The sequence below is a fragment of the Balaenoptera musculus genome, chromosome 2 (assembly GCF_009873245.2).
Source record: "Balaenoptera musculus isolate JJ_BM4_2016_0621 chromosome 2, mBalMus1.pri.v3, whole genome shotgun sequence".
Classification (NCBI taxonomy): domain Eukaryota; kingdom Metazoa; phylum Chordata; class Mammalia; order Artiodactyla; family Balaenopteridae; genus Balaenoptera; species Balaenoptera musculus.
In genome coordinates this window covers 143615696-143635169 of record NC_045786.1, presented here as the reverse complement: position 1 = coordinate 143635169, position 19474 = coordinate 143615696, and the positions used below count along the sequence as shown (strand labels likewise).

Genomic DNA, 19474 nt, shown 5'->3' with positions numbered 1-19474 from the left:
TCTATCATCTATCTTTCTCTCTATATATAATGCATTATTTAATTTAGAAGAGGAATCGCGGTTTTGATTTTTCATCTCAAACATGGATGTCTCGGACGTCAAACTTGGACAGTTTTCGATATATGTCTTTGTTACAAAGAGTAAGCAAATTATATTTTAAAATTCAACTTCAGGAATAATGAAACAAGTGTGAATCAAAGCACCATTTTCTGTCAACTAGCATATTTTTAAAAATGATAACTCCCCATGCTGGTGAGGTTGTTAGGAAAATGAACACTGCCAATGACAACATAATTTGGAATAACTTCCTTGGTGGGCAATTTGAGATATATCAAAAGACTCTAAAATGTGTTTCTTCTGATCTAGCAGTTTCATTTCCAGAGAAATAATTTAAAATACTATCAAACCACTGGTTATAAGAATTTAAAAAAAATTTTGGCAACATAGAAGTCCAAATTACCAATACGACAGAAAACTATACAACCATTAAAAATGAGGTCAATGAAATTTTATGAGATTAGAACAACACTGCCAGCAAGAGGTGGAATTATGGGTGATTGTAATGTCCTTTCTAAATTTTCTCAAATGCCTATGTGTTACTTTGGCGTACTGAAAGATATTTTAAGTAGTCTGAGAAAGTCCGGCCCTAGAGACTGTTACTACTTTTGTTCTTGTCTAGGGGTCTCCACTTTCCAAATTGGGAGGCAGGGGTTCAGCAGCAGGGCAGGAAATTCTTCTGCTCTCCTCCCATCCACTTTCCAACCTGAGGCAACCACTTCAAAGACAGCCCTTCCCCCAGCAGCTCTGCAGGTTTCGCGGGCTGTTGCCTTTGTCCCCCTCATCTGTCTGTTCAAGAGAAAGGCTGCAAGCCTGCGGTTGACCCCGTTTTGACAAGACTACCCAGCATACCTTACCTGATGGGAGGTGTTTCTGCACCTATTTCCCAACGACAGAGACAACTTACCTCTCACTGAAACAAGCAATCTTTCCTGTGTTTTTTCTTGTAGAGGAACAACTCCCGCCGCTTTGTGAATTTATGTCTTATCACATTTCTGCGTAGCTTAAATGCCTCCTCCCGACACCATGATGGGTGCGTCCCATCCTTTGAGATGAGAGTAGTTTATTATCCTCGTGAACAGTGTGCCATTTCCCTGCCCCGAAATTAGTGTTTTTCCTCTACCTGAAGATCTCTGGTGAGACAGAGACTCTGAGAGGCAGAAAGAAGGGGGTGAGGGCCTGGAGAGGCAGGCAAGAGTCTGATGGGGTAGGAACGGGCCAGGGGAGGGGATCACTCCAGCACAGGTATCTGGTTTTGAATTCAATCCTGGCTCCGCTTTGGGCAAGTTAGTTCACCTCTTTAGGCCTCACTTTCATTCTATATGGTCTGGGGCTCTGGGCAGGGATGGTACCCGCCTTGTAGACCTGCTGTGTGGGTTTCATGAGTTTATACACACGGAGTACTTAGAACCCTGCCTGGTACAGAGTAAGTGCTTTTTAACGATCAGCTTTTATCACCATTACTCTTATTGGTACAATACTCTTCTCTTCCTCTCCTTGCAATTAATGGCAGTCATGTCTGTGCGGACCCTTCTGAGGACTGGTGCTCTGAGGCTGAGACTGGGTGTTTGGCACAGATGCCCCTAGAATGTTTTCCCACCTGACACTGTGTGTTAGAAAAACACATCCTGACCATTACCCCGAGGGCAAATTTAAGGGTGGCCTGGTTTTCAATCCCAAAGTACCCTGTACATCTCTCTACTCACACCCTTACTACCTGTTGCAATTGCTCAAGTACTGTCTGTCGGCCTCTCCTACCTGGCAATGATGACCTCTTCACCTCTATGTCCTCTGCCCTTTCATCTCTAGATCTCCATCATTTCCCCTCCCCAAACTGTGCCTTCCATTTCCCCATCTCAGAGAATGGTGTTGCTGTTCACCTAGCTGCTCAAACTGCCTTATTTCCCACAAGACCAACAACTTCTTACATGGTCTCCAGGTACTTATGTTTTATCCCCCTAAATTCATTCTTCTTAAGAGACGGAGACAGCTTCCAAAAAAAACAAAACAAAACAAAACCAGAGCTTACTAAGTCATTCTATTACTTAAAACCATTAAGGCACTTGTTGCCCTTAGGATGAAGTGAAACTTCCCAGCTTGGCTGGCCGGGGCCTCCTACCATTGGCCTCTGCTTACCTCGTTCAGCCGGTCCTGAGCCACTCTGCCCTCAGCCCTGCGTGCGGCGGCCCTAGACTCCTTTCAGTTTCTCAAACTGAACGTGCTTTTCTGCTGCCTTCACACCCACACACACACCGTGTCCTGCTCCGCAGCCTCACTCTTCTGGCCCTTCGCATCTCAGCTCACGTGGCATTTCATCCAAAAGGTGTTTGACTGTCCCCCAACGTAACTTCGGTGATCACAGCCGTCACTGCACCGTGCTGTGACTGTCTGCTTTCCTGATACGTTAGGAATTCCACGCAGGCCCCAAACTCACGGTCCTGCTCACTGCCCAATCCCAGCTTGAGCGCAGTGGGGGGCACACTAAGAGCACTAAAAAAAAAAGAGAAGTGATGTATTTCCACTTATGTTTGTGGTCTCTCTTCCCTGTACCTTCATCCTGTCTCCTCTTACCAGGTACCTCTCCCCCCAGAGCTAGCGCTTCATCCCTTCATGAGCTCCTGCCCACAGGAGGGTTGCTGCAAAAACTTTCTGGAAGGATCACATCTCTCACAACTGCCTTCATAAGAACTTTTTTTTTTATTATTATTATTTAGAAATGCAGTTATATACATAGAACAATTAAAATTAAATTAAACTTTGTACAAATATTAAAATACTATCTTCACACCCACTGCAATGTACAGGATACCAAAAAATATATATATAAAATAAAATAAAGCAAACCCAAACTGATTGACATCCTGCACAGTCAATGATGCGTGTGTCATGTGAAACCATTGCAGAGATTCCATAGTGGTGTGATGAGAAGCCTGGGCAGGGTGTGGTGGGCTGCCAGGCAACCCTCCTCGTCCCTCTCTCCTCCCTGCTTGGCGATCTGAGTGCTTTGCCCCTGCATCTTCCTAGCCCTAGCAGAGGGCTCAGCCTTGGGGTTCTCATTCAAAATTCTACTAGATTTTCAACTGGCAGTTAAGAGGAGTCGCTTCCCAGGAAAGCTGAGCCTGCCTTTCCCTCTCCGGGGAACTGGCTACTCTACCACTCAGGTGCACACATCTGTCAAACAAAATCCTCTCAGGGCCCCTCACCGGACACCAGTAATGACAGGCCCTATGCTGAGAGCCAAGAGCCCTACCAGGCTCCACGAGAGACGCTCCCAGCCTCTCTTCTCAGCAAGCACATCTGGAATTAAGCTGTCAAGCCTGTGTCCCTTCCTTCCTGGGCCCGTTATTCTCAAGGTGGGGTGGGGGGGGGGAGGAGGGGAACAGGCAAGGATCTAGAAATATTTGCAGCATTTTCCATTCTCTATGTAAAGATGTTCCCTGGGAATGGAAGTGACATTGTTATGTAGAAAGCAAGTGGTTTGAGCTCCTCTGGGATGGGGAGGGAAAAGGCCGAGTGCTAGGATTCCTGTGCCACCACTAACTTAGCAGGAAAAGTGTACCTTTGTCTGTCTTGCCATCCAGCTTCTCCACAGAGCTTTAAAGCTGGGGGAGGGGGAGAGGAGGAGGGCAGGAAGAATGGGGATGACAACACGAGTTCTGTTTGCAAATGGAGTGTTAGTAGGATGTACTTTGAAATACCTTATAAAACCAAAAGAACTCACAAAGTGGCCAGGACTCGGCCCATTTCACGGTTCATACCCAGTGAAGTGGGAGCATAGCACACAAAACTCAAAAATGGCAGAAGATTGAGCCTACGTGCTGAACTAAGGCATTGAAAGGGATGGAAATTTTTAGTAATTTTCACCATATACTGGCCCTTGAAAGTCACTGGAATGTGACTGCAAGTTGCCAGGATATAAAACCTGCACTGAGTCAGCTCATGTACGCAAAAACAAACAAAACAAAAACACCCCCTTTTAAAAGTCCTTTGGTGCCAACCGTTCTCCTGGGCAAGTCCTCTGCTGGACTCCCCTGGAGGGGAGCCCGGGAAGTCAGACCATGGGCAGTTTTCCCCACCTGCTCCAGGCCCCTCTGGCAGCCCCCAGCACCACCTTGTCTCTCAGCCAGGCCCCACTCCAGGGCAGCTGTGGGGGGCCCTGATCCTTCGCAAGGGACAAAGGCCAGAAGCTCTAGAAACAGCAGCGCATGGCTGATGTGGGAGCAGAGAACTCACTGCGGCAAACCGTCATGGGTGTCAGCAGCAATGAGAGGCTGCCTCTGCACCCACAGGCCAGGGGACTCCGGGAGGCCCCAGCAAAGCCAGTGACATGGGGGATGTGGAGGGGAGGTTCCTGACTTTTCTCTCTTCCCTACCGGGTGGCAAGTCTGGGCTTGTGATCCCCAGGGTGGGCGGGCAAAGTGGAAGAAGGGTTCAGAAGGCAGGCTTTTCTTTTTTCAAGGGCCAAGCCGGTCACCTCTGTGGCTGAATATAACGCAAACAAAAAGTGCAATCTCTTGGGTGAAAAACCCAGAGTAATTATATAAAAAAAGGTAAGAGCTTCCATTTAAAAGAAAGATTCCAGACTAGAATTCAGGTGTTGGAAGATTGGGAAATGAAAGCTGCAGGCTCAGCAATGAGACTTTGGATGCCTCCCCCCGGCCCCCACTGGTCCCTGCTCTCTTTTGGAGGAAGACGAGGGCAGCCGGTGGGTGGAACAGAACCTGTGCAGGGTGAAGTGGCGGGGCCGGGGACCCTGCCCTCCAGATGGGCCCCGTGCCAGCAACGGCTAGCAGGCACGTCTCCAAAAATGGCCTCTTCTGAGGCCAAGGACAGCCCTGCTCCGTTCCGTCTCCCTCCAGCTCGCGGGCCCGGGCTGAGGGCACAGCACGCGAGGGCTCCCGCGGGGAGGAGGCCGACGCAGGCAGGCACTGCCCTCACCTGAGCCCAGGGAAGACCACAGGGGCGGCGAGCCCCCGGCAGAGCGAGAGCGGGGAGTAAAGTGCGCGTGTGAGAGTGGAGGCGGGAGGCTGAGGGCGGGCCATTCGTTCCTCTCCTCTTGGAGGCCACCCGCAGCCGCCCCGGAGCTACCCTGTTAGGTCAGGAACTGAAAACACATCGGGCTCTATTATTTTCACCACCCCAAACAGAGGCTGGGGGAAGGAGCGGAGGCGCGGTGCTTCAGAAACAAAACAGTAACACGTGCTCCTTCGCGCCCCATCTCCTGGAGGCAGCAGCCCTCTCAGCATCGGACACTCGGCGGCCGAGGGAGCGGCCCCAGCAGGGCCCCGGGGCCAGGCTGCTTCCAAACCACCTCCACCACCAAGCGGGGGGCGGGGGGGGGGTGCCGACTGTGCCTTGGGCCCTCCCGGTGCCGGGAAGACCAGGGAGTCGTCTGCCAGCTGTGACGAGCGGAGGGGCGGCAGGGGAGGGCGGAACGAGGAAAAGCAGCAGCAGCGAGGCAAGCAGCAGGATGCCTCCTGGGCACAGTTACTAAGGCACGTGACTGTGGTGAGGAGGGCCCTCGGGACCGGGGCGGAGCTGCCTGCAGCTGCCTGGGGACTCGGTCGGCGCCTCTCAGGCCCCCTTCCCTCACCACGAACCCAGAACAGGGCAACTGGCCCCAACTGCCAGTGACCAGACGGGCATCCCACGGCATCTCAGCAGCACTCCCGTCCCATGGATGATTCGCCTCAGGCCTCGGCCAGCAAGGAAGCCGGAGCTGCGCAGGATCAAACCCAGGAGGCCGCATGCAACTCCCCGCTACGCTCCAGGGAAAGAGAAAGGACCGAGGCCAGGAAGGCCAGATGCTGGAAGTAGGAAGTGGGAACTTGCATATGCGGAAGACGGGCATTATCAGCCACCGTCCTCCCCTCCCTTGGGATCTTCTGGATGCTTCTTGGAAACTCAACAGGGCCAGGCGCCGGCACCTCTGAGCTACAGAGCTGGGCGCTGGGATGGCTCCGGCGTGACTTTACACAGCCTCCCTGCTCAGCCAAGCAGTGCGCCACCAGTGTCAACCGAGGGTAAGCCAAGGGAGCCACACTCTTGCCCCAATTCGAGCCACTCTCGGATCTGCTCCTGCTAAGGGCAGCGGTGCCAGCCCCCAAAGGAAACAGGCCAGACCCAGGCCCGGCCCCTTGTGTGGCAGAGTGCCGCCACGAAGGCTTGCAGGACAGCAACAAGCCCGCATGACAGGGACACTGGACGGGCAGGAGGAAGGCACAAGTAAACGCAGCGCTCTCGGGCCCACGGGGGCTGCCGCCCAAGCGCTCGCTCGCTGGAGCAGACCTGGAGGGCTCAGGGCAAGAAAGGGTTCAATCCAGCACATTCAACGATGTCCCCGACACAGACGGGAAGGCTGGGCCAGGCAAAAAGCCAGCTCCTCCAACTGTCCAGCAGGCAGATGGTGAGAATCTTCCTTGAGTTTCCAGCCAAGGTGGGCCTGCAGGCCCTCAGAGATACAGAGATACACAGATACACAGGTGGCAGCTCAGGTATCCGGGCAGGGCAGCTGGAGTACGCGGTGCTCAAACCCACAGGGAGAGGGAGGAAGGGCACAGAGGAGAGAAGCCAGCGGCAGCCCTCATGCTTCTTTCAACAGCGGGATATCTGCGGGCAGAGGAGGACGGAGAGCACAGTGGTTAGCCCGTGTGAGTGACTCTGCAGCACATCTGACCCCGTCGCAGGGATCCCATGTTTAAAGAAATAAAATGCCCTACTCACACGCTTCTAGGTAGCCTAGATCCCTCACCCTTTTCTAGGCCTTCCTTGCTCATCTCTCCCTCTGCCTGTGTGACAAAATCTGAACATTCAGTCGGGTATTCAAACCCCTTCTGGTCCTACCACCTTGAACCCTCTTCTCTGCTTTAACTCTGCTGGTTTAGTTGCTTCTCTTTCTATCCTTATTCTTGCCCTATGAGGCTCCTGAGCCCTGGTAAGTCTCACCTCCTCCTTCAAGCCATCCTCCAGCTGTGTGATACTGAGTAAATCACTCCCCGTCTCTGGGTCTTAGTTGACTCATCTGTCACCCGGCTTAGATTGACACCTTAAGGGCCTGGCTCCCTTCACTACTGTCAGCCCCAGACAGCTCAGGCTTAGCCTGTAACCAACTCGATAAACTATGTGTCTTGTTTTTTGCACTCCTCATTCTGACATGGACTCTACCATTCTTGGTTCCATTTTTTCTCAAGTGTAGGCTCCATCTTCCCAACTGACTGACAATCCATGTGGGCAGAGAGCATGTTTCACAGTTCTTTCCATCACACCTGAAACCTAATCCAGCACCTGGCACAAGACGGGCTCTGAAAAACGCCTGTTCAATACATGGAACAAAGCAAGGGAGCAAGGAGGATAAGGGAGAAGAGCTGGCACCACCTTGGCTCCTTAGGAAGGATAAGGGCTGAGGTTTGTGTCCATACGTGCAGACACACAATATGTAAAGCTGGCTGCCCACGGGGGTCACTGGCTTCCACCTTTAAACCTTGGCCACCTATTTAATGGCCCCTTCCTAGCTCTATATCCCACCAAGAAAAAAGGAGGCATGCTGCTGATAATCAGGAAACCCTACACCTGATCTGCACTTAGGAATTTCCAACTTCTTTGCTTTCAGATATTCTAAACCGTACACATTAACTGTGCCCAGGACTCCCAGGAAACAGAGAGTTTTCTCTAAGGCTCTTTTACGGGGGGGTTGGTACATATAGAAGTCCTCACTTTCTAAAGGGAAATATCTAGATTCGGTCTGCATCCTGAACCACAGTGGGATTTTACATAAAGATGTTTTTTAAAGTGACAGAGTCAATCCCAACGTTCGACTCTCCAGGCTCCGCCAAAGGCAGAGGTGTCAGGAGGGGGCAATTTTGTTCTCTGGCTAGTTTGCCACAAAGGACCTGGAGTGACCTGGGAGGCAGCATGGCACCATGGGGCTATAACGCAAGTTTGGGAGCAGATCCGTCAACCTCAAATCCCAGCTCAGCCACCTACCGATGGGCAAGTGACTTAACCTCTTTGAGCCTCAGTTTCCCTATCTGTAAAATGGGGCTGGTAATAATACCCACTTCTCAGGATCACTGTGAGGTTTGACTGACACAGTGCAAGAAAACCAACTAGCACGGGACCTGGCATGCTCCTATTTAAAATGAAGCAGCTGGAATGCTCTGGGAGAGGCAGGCTCCAGTTTTCTCTGTCATAAGACCCCACACCTCCTTGTCATTCCTGTTCTTTCAGGAACATAAAAGTTATAACAAGAGGACAGGCCCCCACTCCACCTCCAACCGGCTGTCTACCCTTTGATTTAGCATATCCCTGAGGCCATGAATAGTTTCGGAGACTCCAAACCTATTAAAATTCACAGACAACAGTGAAAAGCCTCCCTATACAGAGCCCAGAGGCCTACCTGGGGCTCCGAGGGTAAAATTCTATTTTGTAGGATAATCCCCCAGGTATTATCTTTCTTTGCCCCCAGATACACCAATTATCAGGAAGGTTCGCAGTCCTTCCTCACTCCCAGCAAGGACCCTGAGCAGATAATCACGTATGATCAGCACAGAGCACCTACCATCTGTGTAGTCCTCCGACGTGAGGCTTTGTATGTCACTGTTCTCTGAATCTGGGGCTTCTTTGTGTGCCACGCGGCTGTTCCCTGAGCCGGCCACCCAGGAAGCGGGGGCTGCCTGATGCACCATCACAGTCTCCGAGCCCTGAGAGCCCCGGGCCTCACACAGTCCAGACTGGCCCGGGGCCGCCTCCTCTCCGCCTGCCGAGGAGCAGGCCCCCTGCTCCTGCAGCTGCTGCTCCCTCGGCCCGCTCCTCCCGCCGGGCCCAGACCCTTCTGACAGCACAATCTGCACTCTGGGGTCAGCGGGCGGCACGCAGTGACCGGAACTGCCGTACACAGCCTCCTCATACGACGGCAGCGCAACCTGGACTCCATCCACCATGATGGAGACCTGGTCCCCGGACACCCCCTGGTCACGCCTGCATCCGGAGGAAAGGACAAAGGAAGAATCAGAATACGTGCACAGGTGAATATCACAATATCAACACCACCAACCGTTTCTGACCACTTACTATGTACCTGGCATGGCACTAAGGGCTTTATACACTTTACCCCACTGAGTCCTCACCTGAGCCCTTTCAGGTAGATTCACCAAGAATGCAGATGAGGCTCAGAGTAGTTAAGTAACCTCCCCAGTCGCACAGCTGGCAAGGGAGGAAGCTAGGCTGCGAATCCATTCCACCTGCTCCCGAAGACTGTGTTCTTAACCTCTGGGTACACAGGCACCTAGCCCTCCGGTCCTGTGCAAAAACTAGGACGCTAGAGACCCAGAAATAAAGCCATTCACTCAGCACAGCTAAGACAGGAAAGTGGGAGAATGATGGCTGCAAACGCCCGTGAACATACCCCCGCCTGTACACTTCGAGCGGGTATACTGTGTGGTTTGTAAATGACATCTCCATAAAGCTCCTTTTAAAAAGAGGAGGAGGAAAAGCAGCACCGTGGTCTTGAAATGGGACACTGGACTCAAAAACTGAAGAATTTTATTCTTTCGACTCAGCCACTTTGCTTGCCTTTTATTTCATTTTTTTAACTTCATAAACTTAAAAAAATATGTGAATTGTAACACAAATATTAGACAAATACTGAAAAACGTACAGCTGATTTATTCCAGAGGTAACATGGCGTACAAGCCCTAGCTGGGTCAAGAAACAGAACACTGCCAGCACCGCCTACCCCACCCCCACCGTGTCCATTCCTATCGCCTCACCACCAAAAGTAACCACTATCCTGACTTTCATGAAAATCGTTCCTTTGACTTTTATTTTAGTAATTTTACTGCCTAAACATGAATCCTTCAACACCAGTTATTTCTGCATATTTTTGATCTTTATATGAATGGGACAGACAATAAATGCGTGTGTGTGTGTGTGTGTGTGTGTGTGTCTGGCTTTGTATTTAACTCAACATTATAACATTACGTTTGGGAGATTTAGCCATGCAAATACTTCTTTTCTGGATTACTTTTATACACGCACTTTTTTTTTTTTTTTTTTTTTTGCCACTGTGAGGCTTGCAGGATCTTAGTTCCCAGGCCACAGATTGAACCCAGGCCCCCCGGCAGTGGAAGGGCAGGGTCCTAACCATAAGACCACCAGGGAATTCCTGAACCATTTTGAAAATAAGTTATTTCTTACTAATTAAGACAGTAGTTAGCACACACCTCCCAAGAACCTCTTTTCCTATATAACTACAACAGTATTTACATCCTGGAAATAACATTGGTATAATACTGTAATACAAATGTTCCCAACTACCCAAAAATATATCTGCTTCAGCTGCTGTCTTGTTTGTTTTCATCCACAATCCAATTATGGATCATGCATTGCACTTAGTTGTCCTGTCTCTTGCATCTCTTTTAATCTAGAACAGTCCACTATCGTTTTCTTTCATGACACTGACGTTTGTTATAAGGTCCAGGCCAGCTGTCTCCTAGAATATCCCATGATTTGGACCTGTCTAATCATTTCCCTGGGATTAGAGTCAGGCCAATCTCTGCCTAGAACACTACACACCACAGCACTGTCTGTGATGTCGTGTCCTCTTCCATGTGTCACACCAGGAGACACATAAGGTCTATGGCTGGACCATATTATTATTGCTGGACTGTTTTATTCGTTCTCAATTTCCTCACCTGTACTTGCAGATAAAAATCTGTACTACCCAGTTCAAATGGCACACACACAGTGAGGAAGACAGAAGTGGCACTCATAAAAGTGCTCAGATGTTTCTGGGAAGAAGGGAAACTTTGATGACAGGGTGGCATCCAAAAGCAGAGTGCATTCTGGCATGTGCTTAACTTTCGTTATTCAAAATAACATTTTTTTTTTGTTTAAAAAGTAATAGATGTACAAAATTTAAACAGGGTCTATAATGAAACCCAAATCTCCCTTCCACTTAGGCAAAATCAGTTACTTTGAACACACTGACTAGTTAACTACCAGGGGAAAATGATCCCTAATTTGGATGAAATGAGGAACAGCTCGAGTTGACTTATGTGGCAGTAGCCAATTCTTTCAAATAAACAGTCCCTTCCAAATCTTCTCTAGTCTACTAATTGTGTTATTAACTACCTTTAAAAATTGGGCTTCCCAGGTGGCGCAGTGGTTGAGAATCTGCCTGCCAATGCAGGGGACATGGGTTCGAGCCCTGGTCTGGGAGGATCCCACATGCCGCGGAGCGGCTAGGCCCGTGAGCCACAACTGCTGAGCCTGCGCGTCTGGAGCCTGTGCTCCGCAGCCGGAGAGGCCGCGATGGTGAGAGGCCCGCGCACCGCGATGAAGAGTGGCCCCCACTTGCCGCAACTAGAGAAAGCCCTCGCACAGCAACGAAGACCCAACACAGCAAAAATAAAAAAAAAAAAAAAAAATAAAAAAAAAAAAAAAAATAGCTGCTACCCCCTGCCCCAAACAAAACAAAATAACAAGAAGAAAGAAGAATCACACACACAGTACACAGATATTAAACTGGTCCTTGTCTGTGCATTCCAGACCAGGAGCATTTTATTTAATGCAGTTTAGTCTGTTCCTTCGTGCCTGTGCCTGACAACAGTCACTGCGGAAGGGCTGTGGATGGACATAAACTGTTTTCTTCGGAGGGAACGAGGAAGGGCCAGGGCAACCCAAGCAGGTAAGGGGGCCATGCCAGCCTGGGAGAGTCCACCCTGAGGGACCCACCGGGGGCCAGGTCCCCACCATTGGCCATCCCCACCCCAACCTCACCTATCCAGTCTGGGATGATTTGTGGCTGGTGCACTCACCTGGAAAAAGGAAAGTGACAAAGGTAGGCAAGAAAACCACTTCCTCGGTTTCTAGTATGGTATAGTGCAGTGCTTGCCAATCCTAGCTGCACGTCAGAACCACCTGGGGAGCTTTTTAAAACACTAACGCCAGGCGCCCATCCCAAACTAAATAAATCAGAACGTCTGGGGATGGAGGCCCAGGTGTTGGCGTTTGTTTTTAGTTTCCCACAGGTGCCTCTATGTGCATCCAGGAGAGGGGAACAGGGAGACAGGGCAGTGGCTCACAAACATGAGCCTGCATCAGAAACGCTTGGAGGGCCTGAGAAACACAGAGTTTCTCATTCTGTTGGTCTGGGGTGGGGCCTGTAAATCTGCATTCCTAACAAGTTCCCAGGTGATGCTGATACTGCTGGGACCACACTTTGGGAACCACTGATGTAGGGGAAATAACATGGCACTAGAGTTGGACAGACTGGGGTTTAAATCTCACCTCTGTCATCACCTAGAGGGAGGACCCTGAGTGAATGACTTAACCGCTCTGAGCCTCAGTTTCCTAATCTGCAACGATCCTGTGAGGATGAAGACAATGTATGCAAAGCAAAAGCACAGTGCCAGGCACACCTGGAAGTTTAACACACGGCAGGGCCCTCCCCTTTCCCTGGGTGCACACAGACCAGCAGAGGCCAGCAGGCCCACCGGCGCCCCTCTGCCAGCCGAAGGCCAGCCTCCACCGTGACGCACGCCGCCCGCTGCCACTGGCTCACCTGCTGTGATGGAAAGACTTCAGCTTTGGCTGCAGCAGCACAAACAGCACCACGAGGAGGAGAATGAGCGCCACGGAGCTGGCAGTGGAAGCCACGATGGACAGCGTGGGGACCCCGAGCGACGTGTGGGCGTCTTTGTCTACGGGAACAAGCCATCGTCAGACGTGCTTTGTACCCTGACACACGGAACGTGAGCCCCACGGCTGACCTTGTCAAGGGCCCCCTGCACAGTGCCACGCTGAGACACGCTACGTATGGCCAGGGCCACTTTTGGAGTAACGGCGCAGAGTGGCTTTTACATCAGGGAAAGGGGACATTTCCCTATTCTGTTCCTGAATCTGAAATTCCCTTCACTTTGGACCTTTGAGGACCATCTAACACCTAAACTCACTTACCCCTAGAGATCTTACGTTTATAAACCCCATATGATCCTGTCCTCAGTAGCAGGCTGGAAGACATGAACCATCCAAATGCACACATCATTCCACCATCTGAAGTCCCACCCACGTGGCAGGAAAATTTATAAGAACAGGGTGGTAATAACAATCTGTTCTAAGATCCTGCAGCTTTAGTTGTAAACCTCAGGCCTGTCCCCACCCTTCTCTGGGGTGTCACGGTCTTGAAGCTCGAGTGGAAGCACAAAGATGGCTGCATGACACACTTTCCCGCAGGCAGCTGGATTTCCCGTCATGCGTGACAGGAGGAGGCGGAGGGGGATAGGTCTTCTGGCCAGCTGGACTGCAGCTCCGTAACAAAACAGTCCACTTCCATTCAAGGAAAAACAATACAAAAGAGACACTACAGAAGGTGCTCGCACTGTGCTCATGGGTTAGCAGAACACAGTCAAAGGTCACCGGCACTGGGCTAGGCAAACAAGAGACCCGGAGCATCAAAGGGACTTTACATAGCACAGCAGATGCCTCGGTGGCTCGGCTGAAATGCACTGGGACACGCACCAGCAATCCGAACGTCTTTCCCAGAGACATGAAATCCCAAGGGAAGGGAGGCTGCAGGGCATCAGAAGGGCCATGCTGCCCCAGAGGGAGCGGGCACCACTTCCCGGGAGCTAGAAGAAAGCAGAAGCCCAGCAGCAGCCCCCTCTCATCTGCCAAACTGACCCTCGTTGAGATGGCAGCTGATCTCCATGGCCGGCTTCCACTCGCCATTCTTACACGTCAGGTATTTGTAATCACCCTTCAACATGTAGCCTTCGGCACACAGGTACTCGATGACGCTGCCCGAGCTCAGGGGGTCTCTACAGGGCCGGGGGTGGCAGATGTAGCCACCATTCTCTGGCTCCGGGGGCAGGGAACACACTGCAAAGACAGAGAGGGCAGAGGTACAGTGGTGAGGTTTTCCAGCCGGACTGCCGCCAGCGGCAGAGAGGGGCAGCTCCGAGGGCTTCGGCAGGAAACACACCGGGAGCAAAGAGCCAGCCCCTTGGAAAGGCTGCTGGCCAAACTCTGCAAGTTCAGGTTGCCAATGACAGAGGGAGGCGCCCTGGCAGCAGGGGAAGCTTGGCTGCTTGCAGCACTTCCCCTCGCCCTCCCTCCCCAGCACTGTGCCTTAGGACAACGGCATCCATCACCGAACAGTAGACTTCAACAAAGCTGGACTTACAGAGATCTAGCGCATGTGGGATTTTTTTTCAGCATTTTATTTTTTTATGATTACAAATCGTGTATCCTTTTTTTTTTTTAACTCCCAGTCTATCCCTCCCCCTGCCACCCTTCCCCCCTGGTAACCATAAGTTCATTCTCTAAGTCTGCCAGTCTGTTTCTGTTTTGTAGATAAGTTCATCTGTATCTTTTTTTTTTTTTTAGATTCCGCATATAAGTGATATATATTTGTCTTTCTCTTTCTCTGACTTAGTTCACTTAAGTACGATAATCTCCAGGGCCATCCATGGTACATATGTACAATGGAATATTACTCAGCCGATAAAAAAGAATGAAATAATGCATTCGCATAATGTGGTTTTAATAAAACTTACTGAAATACACAACGAATCAGAGTGACAGGTGATAAAACACCAGTAACCTGCACAGGGGAAACATTAGCCTTGTTTCCAACATCAATACCAGAAAGGATTCCTTCGCATAATAAAAATGTGACTTCTTGGCATCAGAGGGGATTTCTGATGCATTTCCTGGGAGGCTTCCCAAGCCCCCGTGCACCACCCATTCCCTGACTAGAGCGGTCACTGGCATCACTCGTCTCTATCCCGCAGTAACGCCCATTATTTTTCATTCAGGTAGGACTGTTTAGTTTTAAAAGCACCTTCATTGACCTCCTATCTTATTTATTCCTCTGACAACTCCGTGAGGTAGTTATCATTTCTCCCTTTGAAGATGAGGACACTGGCCCACAAAAGTTAAATGACTTTTAGCCAAGTCAGGCAGACCTGGGAGCAGAGCCAGGGCTTCCGATTCTAAAACCTGTGCTCTTCCCACCAGCAGACACTGCTTCCACCCCAGGAGTGAGTGGGCCTTTAAGGAGTGCATATGTCAAGGTTGCCTCCCCTTTGAACAGGTCAGTTAGGGAGATGGCAAGTGGTACCTAAGTGTGGTGGGAACGCTGGTGTAGGTAAGTTGCAGTAATACGTCAGAGGAGCCGGAAGGTCTGAGCAGCCCAGGGAGAAGGCAGCCTCCCCTTCTGAGCCCGGACAGACACTGCAGAACTGAAGTCCCCCGGCAATGGATCATGGGGTGTGCCTAGCAAAAATAGGAGGGGACAGGAGGGGCATTATGGGATCACTGTTAGGAAGGCTGGGCTGGGGGAGAAGACATGCTGGCAGGTGGCCAGGCACCCACAAACTTCAACTTACCACAAGCCTTATTACCAAAACAGGAAAGACGAAAGTCTCTAAAGGACATTTGATTTTGCTGACAAATACCCTGTCCCCATTGTGACTACCACAAGGACATCGGTATGAGAATAAGAACTGCTGGGTTTCTTTTCTTCACTTCCTCTAACAGACCTGGAGTCTCTGACTGTCTGAGATACGGTGCTCTCCCTTCATGGGACCACCCACCACTCTCTCACCAAATACCACTTCCCTTCAACCTTCTATTAAGCAAGATGACTGCCAGCCAGGCTGCGGGGTGGATACTAAGTCGAAAAAGAGATGGTGGCTCCCTGCCCTTGGGCTGCGTATCACTGAGACTGGGAGAAAAGACTCCATAGTTAAAGCTATTAAAACCCTAGGGTAGGTCCACAGGGATCCAGAGAAGTCTGGGCAGCCTCTCTGACACCAGCAGATGAGCCCAAATAAGCCCCCTCAGTCCCCTCGAAGCACACACCTCCTCCTCCTCTAGACTCTTCCAACACCACCCACCTCGCCCAAGGTCTTGAACGGGAGGGAGACACAGGCGTCACATTCCTTCTGGTGCCTCTCTAAACTCTGGCCAAGTAGTTCAAAGAGCTGGCCAGCTGGATTTCCAAAGGAACCTCAGCAAACTGCTTTACCCCTTACACTTTCCCTCTTTTGTTCAGGGCAACAAGCCTGCCACAGATTCTCCCGGCTCTCCTTGGGTTGTGTCTAATTGGTTCATTTCCTCAGTGTAATTAATGATGAGCACCCGGGGGGCAGCTCCCGAAAACAGGAAGGACCCACTTACAGGTCCAATGTGCTGGGGAAGACGGTCCCAGGGGAAGGGCTGCTGATTCTAAAACCATTCCTGCTCTGCTGGGTACTTCTGCCCATAAAGCCCACATCTTCACGGAATCTCTGAGAGGGGCCCTGGACATCACCTGGCACCCATTTTATACGTGCAAAAAATGAGGTCTACAAAGAGGCGACTTACAATTGTATTTCAATTCAGCTAATATTTACTGATTACTGTGTAGGGATCATTGTGCTGTGCTCTGAAAAAGGATAGAAAGATAAGCACTTCAGGTACTTGTAGCCAAATAGGGGTATGACAAGTAAGTCCACACATATATATTTTAAAATTAATTAATTAATTAGGTTGGTTGCACCAGGTCTTAGTTGCAGTAGGTGGGCTCCTTAGTTGCGGCATGCAGGCTCTTAGTTGTGGCATGCGAACTCTTAGTTGCGGCATGCATGTGGGATCTAGTTCCCTGACCAGGGATCAAACCCGGGCCCCCTGCACTGGGAGCTTGGAGTCTTAGCCACTGCGTCACCAGGGAAGTCCCGACACATATATTTTAAAAGTTGTTTTCTTCATGGCTTCTGGGTTTTGTGTCTTGGGTAAGGACATTTTCCTAAACATACTCTCCAATATCTTCTCCTAACGTTTTATAGACTGGGTCCTTTGTTATGCAAATAATACCTTCATAGAAAAAATAATCATAGGAAATATATACATGGTAAAAATCCAAAAAGTAAGAGGGTGAACATGGAAAGTAAGCCCTTCTCCTTTCCTAGTCAACTCAGTGCCTCTCTCCAAAGATACTCCACACAGATTTATTCTAATACACATCAAAGAAAGGGATTAGTGTCACAAGAGAGGGAGCTGAGAGCAGGAGAGACCAACCTTGTGTGGGGAATGGCTGGGAACGGCTCGTGGAGGAAGTGGCATTTCCAATGGGGCTTGATTTCAGCAGGAAAGGAGGTGGTGGTTTGAAGCTAATGCACCAAAGTAGGACAGTGTAGATAAAGCCCAGAGAGCATCAAGTAGCCTAGGTTAGCTTGGTTGCATAAGAAAATTTGGCCGAATAAATAAATAAAATATAATAACAGTAGTAGTAGTAATAATAATAATAATAATAATAATATTGTGATGAAACCATCTTGTAGAGGGGCCTTGGCTGCAACAGGAGGTGTTTATACTATATTCAATGGGCAGAATTACAAGAGGAGCTGAATTTGATGTAAGATGGACAGAAGTGGAGAGAGCTTTTAGAGTAGGTCAGCAGTAGAGCAACCCTTGCATGGTGAAATAAACTGGACAAAAGTTCTCTTATGTTTGTCTATGAGGATCATACAAAGGAAACAAACTAGAGTACATTAGGTTCAGCGTCACAAAGGGACTGCCCCAGGTCCGAGGAAGAAATAAGGAGGCCTTAGAAGGAAAAGTCAGAAAAAGGCAAGATTGTTTTAAGACGCCAAGAACATAAGGAAAAAATATGGCCCTCTTGCCCAATCAAAGAGCAGAGTGGGAGAGCCATGGCAAAGAGCAGGTGCTGGAGAGGACCGTCTCGGTGACGCCTGGGGTTCACAGGAACGGGAAGGACATCAGGAAGAGCAAACAAATCATTCAGTGGCTTCCAGAAGCCCCTGTTCTGGGCAAGAGGCTGACTTCATCTGTGCATCAGGCTTGCTTCCGCTCTGACAACCCCAGGTCCGCAGGGGGAGTTTCAAGCTCTGTTCCTAGCCCCAAGAAGACGATGAACTCATCTGATTTGGCAAAGCTGCATAATTTTAAAAAGAGAAGGAGAAAGCCAGAAGATGGAAATTTTACAGAAAAAAATCAATTAGCTCTCCTTAGCTTCCTTCTCCGCTTTCCGTTCTCTCTTACACCCACTTAGGCCTCCAGTGAGCACGGGAAGCAGCGAGGTAATTCTCCAGGGGGCCCGGCAGAGTGCCTGGAGCGCAGCAGTCATTGAGCGAGAGACCATGTGACCAGCTGGTGAGGGTGCAGACGGAGGAGACGCAAAGCCATCTGGCTGATACTTCTACCCCAGAGTCCCCACAGCCTAAAACCATTAGCAGAAACCAACAAGAACCCACAGTCAGCACTTCTAAATGTGTTTTGCTTTTGCCGTTTTGGGGACCAGACTTTTAGGAGGAAGAGACAAATTAAAGACAAAACAAAGTCTTGTAAGATTCCATAACAAGGGAATCAAAACAAGCTCCAGGAATGGCCCTGGGGTCAAAGTATTCAGCTTAACAAACTGAACAAATACTTGAGCCCCTTTAAAACAAGGTGTGGGGCGTAGGGAGTGTGAAGATCAGCTTGTGGAGCGGAAGCAGACATGTAAACACCTCGTGCAGTTAAAAAGACTCAACACTAAGAGGTGTCCATCTGATGTCACTTACCAAGAAAACACTACACTCCCATACACAGTGCCTGAGGGCTTAAGAAACTGTGTCAGTGTTCACTGGCAGGTTTGAAATAATGTCGTTTTACACCAAAACCAGTGCAGTGGCATTTAGAACACAACTGAGCACAGACAAATAGGTGCTCAGTGAAGGTGTTCAAAGGATGGCCAGAGAAAAGCTTCCCTGGGAATTCAGGGGAGAAGGAAGTGGTTTCCGCAAACCCAGCACACCAACACGGCAGCTGTGGTCATCAGGGACACGGCTGAGGCAGTATCAGACGTGTCCCTGTGTGGCTGTAACTGCATCAAACAGTTAGAGCGAGCCTCTCCTCACAAGATGCTCTAGCAGGGCCACAAAAGTAAAGGAGACAGGACCATGCCCTCAGAAAGTTTACCGTCTACAGGACACAGACACGCGCACAGCCAACTCTGATGTAAATGAAAGAAGGAAGTGTCCAAAGGTGAGCTCTTCTATTGGCCTGGGGTGACCTTCTGGGTAGGGACATCTTTTCCATTCATCTGAGAACCGCTGGCGACCAGAGGAAGGTGAGAGCCCAGGCAAAGAGAAACGGGAGAAAGGGGAGGAAGGAATGGATGGAAAGCACACACCTAGCACAATACTGTCCAACAGAAATACGATGCGGCCACACAGGTGATTTTAAATTTTCTTAGTAGCCACGTTAAAAATGTACAACTGGTGAAATTCATTTTAATAATGTATTTTATTTAACCAATATACGCAAAATACATTTTTGATAGCTCAACGCATAATCAATATAAAAATTTATTAATGCGATATTTTATATTCTTTTCTTCATAGTAAGTCAGCACTTACAGCGCATCTCAAGC

At 49.7% G+C, this 19474-nt stretch overlaps 1 protein-coding gene across 5 annotated transcripts in view; it reads right to left on the bottom strand.

Annotated features, from left to right (window-relative positions):
- Window positions 1-3407: 3407 nt before the first annotated feature.
- The window catches only part of SUSD6 (sushi domain containing 6), a 91607-nt gene continuing 75540 nt past the window's right edge, over window positions 3408-19474 (bottom strand). For all 5 annotated transcript variants that reach the window (XM_036841624.1, XM_036841625.1, XM_036841627.1 and 2 more), the window contains exons 3-6: window positions 13738-13935; window positions 12620-12758; window positions 8615-9033; window positions 3408-6666 (exon numbers count right to left, since the gene is read on the bottom strand). In XM_036841624.1, coding sequence (XP_036697519.1) covers window positions 6641-6666; window positions 8615-9033; window positions 12620-12758; window positions 13738-13935 — 782 coding nt within the window. In that variant the 3' untranslated portion in view covers window positions 3408-6640. The remainder of the gene's footprint in view (window positions 6667-8614; window positions 9034-12619; window positions 12759-13737; window positions 13936-19474) is intronic.